Below are 13,821 nucleotides of genomic sequence, written 5' to 3'. Positions count from 1 at the left end.
TTGCTCATGTTATCGGGCCTCAAGCGCCTCAATGCTAATATGACTTTGTTGTTAATGCAAGCCAAAAGCAGCAACAGCCGTCAGCCAGCCAGTAGTCGGACGTGAATATTCGGTCGTGCAGCGTGCGTTTGGGGAATAGCGGAAAAGTGAACGTAGCGAACGAACGTGTTGTGAGGTGTCAGCGTTAGTTGTTTGTTGGCACAAAAACAAAAAGAAGACAAAATATAGATAAAACCCAAAAAAATATAGAAAACAATTCGTGAAAAGCACAAAGGCAACAAATTCAAGTAAATCAAATATATAACATAGAAATACATACATACACACAAATATATATATTACGCGGTGCGACGCATTAACTCAGCTGCCAAGTAAATATTTTATTTTATTGCAGTCAGCTGCAAACAAATAGCAACAACAACAACAACAACAGCTAAATTTAAATAAAATCGTATTAAAATGTATTTTTTTCCGCGTATGTGCATTTGTGTGCGTGTATTGGTGCATCGCGTGGGCATTGAGCGAAACAAAACAAAATTGTTGAAAATTCACTAAAACAACAACAATGCATTTAATATTGACCCAATTCAGAAAAATCAAAAAAGCGAAAGAAATCATTAGAAAGCAAGCGCAGCTATTAATTGAGCCAATTGCTAACTGTTAAGTATTTCAAAGGTTCAAAATTGTTGTGGAATATAGTTGAAGGAAATATTAACCGGTTTTTTTACACACAAAACTAGTATGCACGCGCTTTTTTGCATATTTTTTTTTAACAATTATTTTTTTCAACTTTTTGTGTTCGTTTATTTTAGTTTAGTGGCTTGCTGTTTGCGGTTAACTGTAGTTTATGGGCAGCTAAAATAAGGAATGGTTTAAAAAATATTAGGTTAAGTTATGCCGGTAGGTCAATAAGCCACTTACATACCAGTTTGGTCCTTTGCGATACCAGATGGAGTTCATTTGGTAAGTCCAAGAGGAGTATTCATCGTTTAGAATGCCTGCGCTGGACGCGAATTTTAACAGACTCTGCGGCCTCACTGTCGATACATCCTCCAGTGTATCATATGGTGGGGATCCCAGATGCTTACAGACTAGTTTTACCAATGCAGGGTAACTGCACAAGAGATGCTTCATTGTTTCACTGGCGCACTCCTCTAGCCGTTTCCTGTAGTCTACTCGCTCTGTCAGCCCCATCTTGCGGGCGTGTGTCGCCACCAGACAGTGCCCACTTAGTACTTCCATCATTTTCCTACAGTCTCTACTATCGAGTGCCAACAGAAATTTTGTATACTTCCGTTCTACCGTTTTACACATGACTTTTGTAGGTCTGCACCGAGGCAGATCGTTCCATCATGTTGTCATTTTCCTTACCATGCTTCTGTCCAGATCGTTGTATAGACAATGCATAGTTGTTCCAATGTTGATCACGTTTTCGGGTGTAGCCATACATCACTTTTGGCAATCTCGTACACCATCCCTTTGCCTTCGTTGCCTTTGTGACCAGGCACTCAGTAGAAGTGAATTCGCTTGCTTCTGGCGACACTTTTCACTGCTGCCCTGCTTCTTAAGACACTTCTAGCCGATATGCGATACGAGGTTACTGTCTTGATTGCTGCTGTCTACTTAGATGTTGATTCTGGAATTGCCTACAGACGCATTAGAGGCCTGCTACGCGGCTGTCGCTATAGCAAAAACCTCGGTTTGATATATACTGCCGTGGTCCGGCAACTTAAAAGGTTGCCTTATGCCTAACTCTGGACAGTATATTCCCGCACCAACTCCATCTTCCATTTTCGAGCCATCAGTATAGATGTTTAGAGTGTTGCGCGTAGCTAAAAAGAAAAACAATTGTGTACAAAATGAAAAAAAAATATTGAAATATTTGAATTTTTCACATAAATTTTGAGGTTATGTTCAAAAGTTGTTGATACAAAAGTTGTTGATCTTTGCATTACCTACAACTTATATAATACAAACTTTTTCTATAAGGCTCGTAGTTTAATTTATTAATTTCGTGAAAAAATTGAATTTCTTTTTCATACGAAACTCTATTTTACCGTCTACTACTTAGTAAAGTCAGCTAAATTTGTTGGCGTACCTAATCAATGCAGATAAGTACGGGACACACGCACCATAAAACCATAAAACAAAAGAACACGAAGTACAAGTGTGGAAAATCGCTAGATAAAAGAAAAAAAAGTAAGAGAGAGTAAGGTCGAGCCGAACCGGCGCATATTACTGTGATCAAAAAATAGTCCTCCTTTTTAATTTAAATTTCGCGCGAAAACCCATTCGTCGAAATATTTTTCCTAGCAAATAATCTTTAGTGTTTAGAATACGATTGTCCCTCTGAGGTACATAAAGTGCTTTCGGCGATTTTTACGATGAGTGAAATTATTCAACAAAGAGGTTCCATTCAATTTTATAGGCGGAATCAAATTTCTGATGCCGTAACGTTCAGAATGTTGGAAAAGACCTTCGGTGATAATTGCTTGTCGCGATCAAGTGTTTTTGATTGGTGCAAATTATCCAAAGAGCTTCAAGAACACGATGTCGACGAAACACGTTCAGGACGGCCATCAACACCAACTGATGATGGACACGACAATAAAATAAAGGAATTGGTGCTTGATAATCGACGATTAACAATCAGAGATCTTACTGGCATTGTCCGAATATCTGAAGGATCAGTGAAAACCATTTGCGTCTGAAAAGTGAAAGTACATTTGGTTCCAAAACCTCTAAAATTTTTTGAATAACAGCGTCGCGTAAACGTCTGTAAAACAATGCTTTCCGATTACCAGAATATCATGAAATGCATTATTACCGGCATTGAGTCTAGGATCTAAGCTTACATTCCGGAATCGTCCGCTTATTGTGGCAAAATGAGCCGAAGCGGAAAAAAACTACGTGAAAGGAGGTCGAAAATCAAGGCTATGTTGATAGTTTTCTTCGATTATCGAGTTGTGGTGCACTCCGCATTCCTTTCGACCGGCCAAACTATCGTCAGGGATTAGTATTTAAGTGTTATGCGTCGTTGGCGGGAAGCTATTAGTAAAAAGAGGTCGGAATTATGGGCCTACAGCTCTTTTGTACCACGATAATGCACCGTCGCGTAGTGCATCGATTCTTCGTGAGTTTTTCGCCAAATTTTCGACCAATATCGTGCCACAACCACCGTATTCACCTGACCTAGCTTCGTGGCACTTCTGGCTATTCAGCAAACTCAAATGAATGCACCGGTGAAACCGTTTTGAGTCAATTGAAGACATTAAACTTGAATCACTACAGGCATTGAAGGCTTTTCCGGAAATCCGTGATTCGAAAATTGCTCAGTTATTATGATACCTCAATGCCTGTGTCCATTATACTCTCTGCCATCCATACTTATACGTGCACAAAGTCATAACACCCTATTTGGAATGTGTTCCTCTGCTCGACCAAAAAAAAAAAAAACCAAAAACAGTGATCGCCAGCTATTTCATTTGCAACACGATTTCTTGGCTGGCAACTACGAAAGTTGCTTTTGTTTCCATTTTTTCTCTGTCGTTCGAATTCTAATTGTATTTGTTGTGACAACAAACAGCTGGTTGTCTTACGAGTTTATCAGCTTACCACTCAAGCACACTAGTTAAACGGTATCTGTTGCGCTCTGTTTCATATATTTAATACTAATAGCTGCTTATCAGCGCGCTAATGCAATTTACTCAGATAAAAGCAACAACAACGAGTACATAAGTACTAAAGTTATAAGTATGTAAACTTTTAATTAATTGCATGCAATACGCCACCGCAAGTTTTATTAAAACACAGTCGTTAGTGTTTTTTAAACTCTGGTGAGTGAAGCATTTAATTAACTAATGATTTTTTATAATTTTTTTTCGCTTAGTGTTACAATTTTCTTGTCAATTTTGCAATAAATAAATAAAATGATCAAAAAACTAAATACTAGCTGTAAAAAATTAAAACTTTGTGTCACATACAACAACAATAAAGCAACCGGCAGTTTCACAGGTGTTCGCAGACCTGATAATGCATGTAAATAGCATGCTAATTGTTACAAACTGTAGGCTTTTGAGGTCGACAAATTCGATGCATTGCGGTTTAACATGAGTTGAAAAAAAATTAAAAAAAACTGAAAAAAAAACTGGAAAACTAGTTTTGCTAAATTTCGTGAATATAAAAAAAGTTGTTCATATAAGGGTTTGAGTTTGAGCGCTCAGTTTGTACGACGGCTATATGCTATAATAGTCGGATCTAAACAATTTATTTTTATATTGTAGCTCAGTATTGGAAAATAATCTGTGCCAAATTTCGTGAAGATATCTCGGCAAATAAAAAAGTTGTTCATACAAGAGTTTGAGTTTGAGCGCTCAGTTTGTACGACAGCTATATGCTATAGTAGTCCGATCTAAACGATTTGTTCACAGATTATAGCGCTGCTTTGGACAATAATTAGTATAAAATTTCGTGAAGATATCGCGGCAAATAATAAGGTTGTTCATACGAGGACAGCTATACCCTATAATGGGCCGATATCGGCGGTTCCAACCAATTATCAACTTCTTGAATAGAAAATGTTGTGCGTAAAATTTCAGATCGATATCTCAAAAACTGAGGAACTACCTTGCATAGAAACAGACGCATATAGCCATCCATATGCGACATTTCTATATTCCATATTCTACCTGTTATTTTAATAGCTGTTGTATTGATAGTAAGTTTTTGTGCACTATTTCCGTCTCTATTCAATAACAATAGCCAATGTTGATCTAGTGAAGGGCTGATTTTCATTTCGTTATCTAACTTTTTACTCGAACACTTGTGAAGAAATAAACTTGAGAGCTTGAATATTTTTATTCTGTGTAAATATTTATCCTAAAAACCACAGAAAAATAAATCATTATATAGGGTTTGTCCGGAAAGTAATAGGACATGGGTCGATTTAAAAAAATTTATTGAACCGAACGGTACAATTCTTTAAAAACTTTCAAAATGGGCTCCTTCTGCGTTGATGCAGCGCTGTCAGCGTGATTTCCAAGCATTGAAGGCGTCACGGAAGGCATTCTCTAAAAAAAAAACTTGAGAGCCGAGGTGTATACTGCTTGGATCCTCTATGTCGTCTCAAAATAAAGGAAAATTGCCTCTTTGTCCCGGCATCATACTCAAAGATCCATGACTCGTACCTGTGATTATGTTATTCAAAAATTGGGAGCCACTTTCACACTTGTTGAAATTTTCTTGGCACACTTCCACTCGCCGTAATTTCTGGGCGTCAGTAAGCACTTTTGGGATCATCTTCGCACACACCTTGCTCATGTTCGCAGTGTCATGAACCACAGATTTTGATAAATTTAACATCTGGACAATTAGTCGACGGTCTGAGTTCAAAACTTTGCGTACACGAGTCACATTGTCGGAGTTTGTTGAAACCGCAGGTCTCCCGGCGCAGTCTTTTCAGCGATCTCTTCCCGGTCCTCCAAAAAGGCCAGTTGCCACCGAAACACACTACTTCTTCAAATGTCTCCGTTGCAGATTTACTGAGTTTCACAAAGAATTTAATCGCGAGTCTCTGCTCTAACGAAGGCTGCATTTTCGGCTTGCACCACTCACAGAAACACGTCACGCGAAAATGTTTGTAATGACTCTCCAGGTGCTCAAACTTCAGGTTGTTTTGATGCATTCTGTTTACTGAAACAAAAGGTTGTTTTGATGTTTGTTTGTTGAGTATATTTTGATAAGATACTATTATAAAGAATGCCTTCCTTAACTCGCGCACGCTCCGAGGTACAATTGCGACTGAAGAAAATCAGTTTTATTACTTTCCGGACGAACCCTGTAGCAATCTAAGTGTGATCCCCCTGCAATGGATGGGAACAGCTATCTAACCTAAGCATCTAACCTAAACTGGGTTGAAATTAATTATATTCTTGCGATGGCAGGCAATACACGAAGATTACGCAGATATCTTTACTGTTTACTTCAGATCTGAAAAGGGGTTTCTGTGTCTGTCTTCTGTCACTTTAAATATATATATATTTGAACGCTCCTGGCAAACTATCTTTAAGGTCTTTATTGGACTATCTCATTGTCCATCAGTGATCAGTCGATTTATCTAGCTTTCTAGACACATTTTATAAGTCAAGTCGTCCTGATATACATATAATAATACTTATATGATAGAAGTTTACAAATAATCTCAGAATATATAGATAAACTCAAACATTCCTTATTTAAAGCCGTCTACATATACATATTTATGTATATGATAGATAAAAGCTACATGCAGTTAATTAACCCATTCAGTTAAGGAATGCAAGACGAACTCATTCGAGTATAAAATCTCGCAAACAAAGAGGAAAAAAATCGCTTATCATAATGAAAATTGTCTTTGTTTATCTGAGCGCTTTGGCATTACTACGCATATTATTAAAATGATGAGTGCGCGTTGAATGCAATTATTTACTTACATATATGTTTGCATGTATGTGTGGTTATTTCATGCGTGCACTCGCTGTTTCTTTGATTTATCTTTAAATACAAAAAAGTTGCGTTTAAATATAAATATATTTATGCAAATCTATATTTGTTTAGCCAACAGTAGTGGCTATTAACCTGAATACTTATTCGCATTTAAGTACATACACTAGCGGTCAATGAAATGTTGCCACTCACATTTTTTCAAAATAAGCCAGCAATGCTCGATGATTACAGGAAACAAGGCATCCATTGCTGACTCCAAAAAGTTGTTAATAATGTCTATATATCCAGTAACATTTAAGGAACAAATTATAAATGCCAATTCACTGCAACCATAGAGGGAAATTCCATTTAAAATCACGTAACTCAATGGAAATTTTTTTCTCTTTATCATAGTATTTAGAGGACTGTGGTCTCCTCCGAACGTACTGGACTCCAACGCACTGATTAAAATTTATTTTCAGTCTATCAGTGCAGATAATACTTTTTTCCAATGAGTCCTATCTAGAGCCCAATTATAGTAGATTTTTTTTTCTTGTCCTTTTCGCTTAAAATCGCATATTATAGAGCCTCCAGCGTACCGTGCGTGTACTGACATCAACCAAAAATCGCTCCTTGAACTCTCAGCTTGGCTCCTCGGTAGTTAAAAATCGTTTGTGCAGGCTACGACTTCTTGAATTTCGGTCCATTTGGTCCATTGATGGTTTTTTCTTTGCAAATCCACTTCCACGAGCTCTGAGTATTTAGTTGCGTCATATTATTTATAAAGCTTCAGAATAAACATAGCACTACATACTAAAAACAACAAAAATTAGAAAATACAGTATTAAAAAAAATGTTGGTATACATCAGTATAAAATTTTCCGCGTGGTAACACTTTATTGGCCACTAGTGCATAGTATGTGAATGCACTTGGACTGCTGGATATACGCCAGTCACGCAGGTTAATCTCACTGCAAACAAAGTGAGGATTGCACTTATTTTATTATTATGTTTTTATATGCATAAGTATCTATGTTTATAAAAATGTGATGTGAGACATTGCATTTATAACTGCTGTCATTAGTGATGTACCTTGCACGCATGAGTCAAGTGCAAAGGTGCTACTCAAAGCATTTGTTTCTTGGATGACAATGCGCACAAATGTTTTCTTCTACAAAATATTTTTTATTTATATTATTTGTTTACCAAATGCCTTATTAGGCTGCTAAAGCTGTTTCAAGGTGTCGTTTAAATGCAAGACTTTTTACCATAGACAGATTGTGGGCGGAAAAGTACTAGAGTTTAGGTTAGGTTAGGTTAAAGCGACTGGCTTCCACGTCATATTTACTATATGTGACCTGGTCTACGAAAAGGGGGCTTAGGTACGAAAACTAGTTTTCTGGGAAAAGCTGTTAAAAATAAACAACTCCTTTCGTCAGTTATCTCATTAATTGTTTTTTTTTTTTTTTTTTGACACCTAAGCCCTCTTTTCGTAGACCAGGTCACATATATAGACTTATAGGCCGATTGAAATGCCAACTGAAGTATATGTTATACAGACCCTTAAGGTATGCCATCCGTCCCTGATCCGCCTGTTCGCTCTTTCTCCAATTTCATTTGTTATCGTTTAGCGTATTATGACCGGGAAGCCAGAATATCTGCAGCCGCTTTACCGCAGCAGCTATATCAACTGCCTCCCTGCTTTTAAGGACATTTTCCGACGCTTGTATATCGAATATTGTATATGAATATTGAGATTCTTTATATCGCTTCCCTTAGTTACCTCAGCAGCTTTCCTAACCGCAAAGACTGGAAGATGTTGCAGTTTTGCGATAGCTTGAAGGGTCGCTTGAGATCTAGCTCAGCGCAATGGATCCAGGCGCCCACTTCTTCAGCCATTTTTGATCTGTCCGAGTAGATTTTGAAAGTTCTGCTGGTAGGTCGCGGGATTCAGTGCCATCCATCCTCTTTTAGCGTGACTTTTCTCTCAGACAATGCGTAGTAGGTGGTGCATTTTATTCACCGACTAACAGCCTATGGGGCTATGCCCGCAGGTTCTTGTGGAAAAATTGCCCAACCTCGCCAATCTTGCAGCTGATTTCCCTGCCGAGCTCTCTACTCTAATGTCAATTGGTGGCAGATTGAGTAATATGTATTTCGAATGCAGCGTTGGTTCGACCGGTTTCCTGTATGCGATTTAACTAGCAGAGGTACCCCACAACAAAGCATCGTAAAGTAAGATTGGTTTGACTTTCGCTGTGTAACATGAATGTATAAGGACAGGTGTTAGGCTCCATGTTGACCCTAGCTTATTCTTACATGCCTAGAGCACCACTGACTTCTCCCTTTCTCTTCCTCATAGAGTTTCTACGTCAGTGTGCTATCCAAAATTAGTTCCAGGTACTTTTTATTCTTAGAAGTTAACTCTACTCCGTTGAGCCTCGGGGGTTTCCATGATGGGATTTTGTATCTTCTAGTACCATATCCGTCTTACCGACATTACCTCTAGGTTAGCCGATTTTGCTTATTGGTGCATTACTTTTTGGTAGGGTTCGGGATATATGCCGATAAGGAACTGAATGGTAGCCACAAACTCAATTAATGATCAGGATATCACATGTAGATAGTTCACGGCAAACAACTTATGTGAAAAAAGTATTTTTGATAATTACTTTATCACCTTTTTAGAAAAATTTTGATTGAGGACATTTACCTTAATCAAATTTCCGGAAATTCTCTCTTCCAAAAAACTTTTACTCTGAACAAAGAACATAAAGAGAAAAACCTTCACAGCTTAGCACCACTTACTTCAAATTGGGCCTCGCATGAACTCAGCAAGTTTTGCAAGGGTTACGAAATTTTTCTGGTTCAGAGTGAAAAGTAAAAGGTACATTTTACTACTAGCCCTTAGTAAGAAAGCTTACATCGCCGCAATGATAGATTTCCTAACTGGACACTCTGCCATTGGAATTCACGAGATGAGACTAAGGATTTTGGAGAACGCAACTTGTCAAAGTTGCAATGAGAAAGATGAGGCGGAAACATTTATACACTTTCTGCTTTACTGTCCCGCTTTAGCCAAACTAAGGTTAAAGCACCTCGGTTGCCATACTTTTTACAAATCTGAGGAATTGTCTGAAATTAGTATTAGCCCCAGGCTCTGTATGTATTCGACGGCCTTTTTGATCTATACCTAAGACTTCTGGGTAAAAAAACGTCTCTAGCTGTCGAAGTATGTTTATTCGTGACCTAACGAGAAATCAGCCTGTTTAGCTAATCTAACTTAATATTTTAAAGGACTTTTTATCGGCAGCACTTTATTCTAAAATTGCCCAAGTCATGCCATTGTAAACATTTATAAACGTAGAGATTTCAGGTAAATAAGATTGTGATTACTTATCTGCAACAATTTACTGTAATCTTTCACCCATCATTGAGATAAGAAGCATGTTCGCAGCATTTATAGAATTTTTCACGTGTAAGCAGTTTCTGATTTCATTTCGTCAAGTACTATGTTGCTGACTAATTTGCTGAGCGTAATCGACTACTTATATGGGATAATAGCCATAATTCGTTATCTGCAGGTTGCATGCGTGTTAGGTAATAGCTTTAATCTTTAGAAGTTTCAAATTATTTTATTTACGATATTTCGACGTAGTACTCATAAATATTGAGTTGAGTAGAAGGTTGCCGTTTGCTGCTGCAAAGTCTTTTCGAACATTTTAGTATGACAACTGCGCTCGAGCAGCTATATTTCGTGTTGGGATAACCACTAAGCCTAAGGGTAAGCACATAGAGAAATGGTAATTAACGTAGCCGGGATTTGTAGTAAGATTAGGTTAGGTCAGATGGCTGTCCAAAGATTGCACGTGGACTATATGTAGTCCTTTGTGAAGCCATAGAAAATAACTCCTGTGTACGAGCTAATAACTTAGCTAAACGCTTAGTAGACAATACAAATTTGCGCAGGCGTTTAATTTCCATCCACCAGCTCGCTCTCTAGTGTTTAATTTTTGACCCCTCAAACGTGGAACAGTCAAGAAGGAAGTGTTGAGTTGTTTCCGCCTCATCTTCTTCCATACAACTTCTGTAGATGGCGTCTGGTAGGACTCCCAGCCTTACTGCGTGAACGTCAATAGGGCAATGGCCTGCTAAAAACCTCAATACTAGGGAGAAACTAGCCTTACTAACGGCAAAGAGATCACTAGATCTGGATTTGGAGTGCTTCGATAATTTATTATGAGTTTTAAAATATATCGCTTATACTTTCTTTTATGTTTACTAATAACTTGAACGCAGTGGACCCCTAAAAAAGATTGTTACCGGCGAAAACATCAAAAAAGTTCACAAAATAATTTTGGATGACAGTAAAGTGAAGTTGTTCGAGATAGTAGGCACTCTAAAGATATCAACTGAACATGCACATCATATCATTCACGAATCCTTTGGGTATGAGAACGCTCTTTGTAAAGTGGGTGCCAAGCGAGCTCACTTTTGACTAAACACAACGACGATTCGAAGTTTAAATCTAATAAACCCGAGTTTCTGTGTCGATATGTGACAATGGATGAGACATGGCTTCAACATTTCATTCCGGAGTCCAATCGACAGTCATCCGAGGCGACTGCACTTGGAATAATTTTTAATGACTGCCTTGGAAATGGAAAGGCCATCAACAGCGCCTATACTCTCAACTCAAAGTCTTTTTCTTCGTGGGGTATCACTTATGATGGAAATAATGTCTAACTTTTAACTCCTAACCCCGTGAATCCGCGTCTGTGTATATACATATGTGTGCTTTTTGCAAATCTAAGCTCCTCCAAGCCTCTGTACAACCATTACTATTAGAATTTAGTCCATGACCGCCATCAAGCTTAAGCAGAGCTTTTCTGCCATACCTAATCACGTACACACACCACCAGTTTTGCAAAGCTTTTTGAGTTATGACATTTCATTGCACTGTTTAGACAGATGCTTTGCAGCTGACTGCATATCCTGTTGTTTGTTTACGAAATTGCATTTGTAGAAACGGTATAGTTTGTTATTGGAACGAGCAAAGCTTGGAAATAGCACTCACAGTTAATATTAAGAGTTTTTTTTATCGACGTAAGCACTATAAAGTGTTCATGAGGATTAATTATTTTATTTCTATAATTTTCTCATTTTCCCACAGTTTCTGACTCAGCATGTAAATCAGCATATATAACCGGGAATTGGTTTCTACAAAGCATCATTTGCTTCTAACTAAATTTTCATCAATGTTCAGTGACGTCAAATGTCGTCCGCAAAGCTGCCAAACACAAACTGTTGACTACGCGCGATCCTTAACTAAAAGTACAAATACCAACAATGGGCAATTCTTGTAAAAAATCACAAAATCCAAAAATACCCGACGATGTCAATGATGGCCTTGAGACATTGGAGGAATATCGAAGCCGTTGGCGTTCGGTGCGCGTCATTTATTTCACAATGTTCCTGATGTCACTTGGCTTCAGTATTATACTAACTGGCATATGGCCGTACTTAAATAAGGTATTCGTATGACATTGTTAACAAGAAAGTACACATACTTTTTCACATACTACTTCATAGCTAGATCCAAAGGCGGGCAAAGAGTTTATGGGTCTCATTGTTGCCGCAAATCCGTTGGGTCAGATGATCTTCAGTCCGCTCTTCGGTTGGTGGAGCAATAGAATTGGCAGCATACGTTTACCCTTACTATGTTCGTTGGCGTTGTTCACATTCGCTAGCGGGCTATATTCATCACTGGAAATGCGTCCCGATCATGTCAAGTACTGGATGTTGATCTCACGTTTCTTAATAGGCGTCAGTTCGGCAAATATTGCTGTGTGCCGTTCGTACTTATCGGCAGCGACACGTTTGAGCGAACGCACGAAAGCCGTTTCGATGGTGTCACTGGCACAGGTGTTGGGCTTCATTGTGGGACCCGGTCTACAGACGGCTGTAACACCATTGGGTAATGATGGTTATAGTTTTCTTTGGGGCTCTATTGTTTTCAATATGTACACGGCTTGTGGCTGGATAAATGTACTTATGAGTATTGGCAACTTCATCATGTTTCTGCCGGGACTTTTTGAGGTAGTATAGCTATTAGCTGGTCAGTAGTGATTTTTTTATAAACCGTTCTGATTCACAGGAGCATAAAATAGCTGCACGCGAAATAATGATAAAACAGGGTAAAAGTTCGGAGCGCGAAACGTGGAAGGCCATCAAACCGGACTATGTGTCAGCGTGGACTTTAATTATGGCATTCTTCGTGTTGGTCTTCAACTTTGTGCTGCTCGAAACGTAAGTACCACTTTGTCTCAGTCATATTCGTAGCTTATCACTCTAGTCCTTGAAAAGTTGGAGCTCTTCACAGAAATGCTCTCCACCGAATATCCAGTTCAATCTTTAATTCCTTAAATTAAAAATCCTCTTCTTTTTCAGACTCGGCACTTCTCTTACCATGGACCAGTTTGCATGGAGCAATCATGAAGCGCTCTACTACATGGGCATACTGATGTCAGTGGGCGCTATTGTGGCACTCGCCACATTTGTTGCCATCAATCCACTTTGTAAAGTTTTTCCCGAACACTATGTGCTCATATGGGGTGGCTTTTCGCTAATGGTACTCGGCCGTGTGCTGTATATACCTTGGGGCGATGGACCACCTGTTATTGCTGAAGTTTACAATGAAACATTACCGCTGACGGGCAATGCTACAATAGATCTCGATCCGAATGATATCGTATTTCTCGGCTGCCCCAAAACACAGCCCTGGTGTGAGCTAACGCCAGCACTGACTTTAACACAATTCATCATCGGCTATGCATTCACTTCGATTGGTTATCCGATCGGTGTCACATTGATACAAACGATCTTCTCAAAGGTATTGGGACCACGACCGCAAGGTGTTTGGATGGGTCTGATGACCGGTGCGGGTTGCTTGTCGCGCGTATTGGGACCTGTTTTTGTAGGTGTGATTTATACACGCTATGGCACATACTGGACGTTCGGCATAACGTCGGTGATGATGTTCGTAGCGATGATATGGCTGCTGTTATCGAAGTGCGTACTGTATTTACGAAAACTCATTGCTCTATATTCACTTATATGTATATATATATATATGTATTCTAGAAATCGTTTGATACCACCGAGTTTCGACAATCCTATGGGTGCCGAAATGCAAACATTGAGTACAAATAAAGTGCCACTAGCATCAGCGGACGAAGAGTACAAAATAGTGCCACAAATTGATGACGAAGCGCCGGCGCTGATAGAGAATGAAGATGAACTGGATGCTGCTCTAAATACAGCGCTGTATTCGGACAAAAATAACATAACTATAGTTGT

At 38.7% G+C, this 13,821-nt stretch overlaps 2 protein-coding genes across 5 annotated transcripts in view; both read left to right on the top strand.

Annotated features, from left to right (window-relative positions):
* The first annotated feature begins 145 nt into the window (after positions 1-145).
* Positions 146-13,821, top strand: part of LOC105227880 (major facilitator superfamily domain-containing protein 8) — a 20,408-nt gene continuing 6,732 nt past the window's right edge. Inside the window, exon 1 of one of the 4 annotated variants that reach the window (XM_011207417.4) lies at positions 146-287. The gene's annotated coding sequence lies outside the window, so the exon portion shown is untranslated. Of the gene's footprint in view, positions 288-431; positions 660-10,114; positions 10,247-11,632; positions 11,733-13,821 lie in introns of those variants that run through there. The other 3 variants (XM_049457818.1, XM_049457816.1, XM_049457815.1) reach the window with 3 other exon arrangements.
* LOC125775337 (major facilitator superfamily domain-containing protein 8-like) lies at positions 11,726-13,821 on the top strand (the record flags this gene model as incomplete). Its single annotated transcript, XM_049457822.1, is given in 5 exon segments — positions 11,726-11,994; positions 12,055-12,561; positions 12,620-12,771; positions 12,913-13,533; positions 13,606-13,821. Coding segments are annotated over 5 exon segments (1,679 nt in total), but the record flags the coding sequence as incomplete, so codon positions are not given.

The sequence above is a fragment of the Bactrocera dorsalis genome, chromosome 5 (genome assembly GCF_023373825.1).
Source record: "Bactrocera dorsalis isolate Fly_Bdor chromosome 5, ASM2337382v1, whole genome shotgun sequence".
Classification (NCBI taxonomy): Eukaryota; Metazoa; Arthropoda; class Insecta; order Diptera; family Tephritidae; genus Bactrocera; species Bactrocera dorsalis.
Note: the sequence above shows the minus strand (reverse complement) of the source record. Positions and strands in the feature narration are given on the sequence as shown.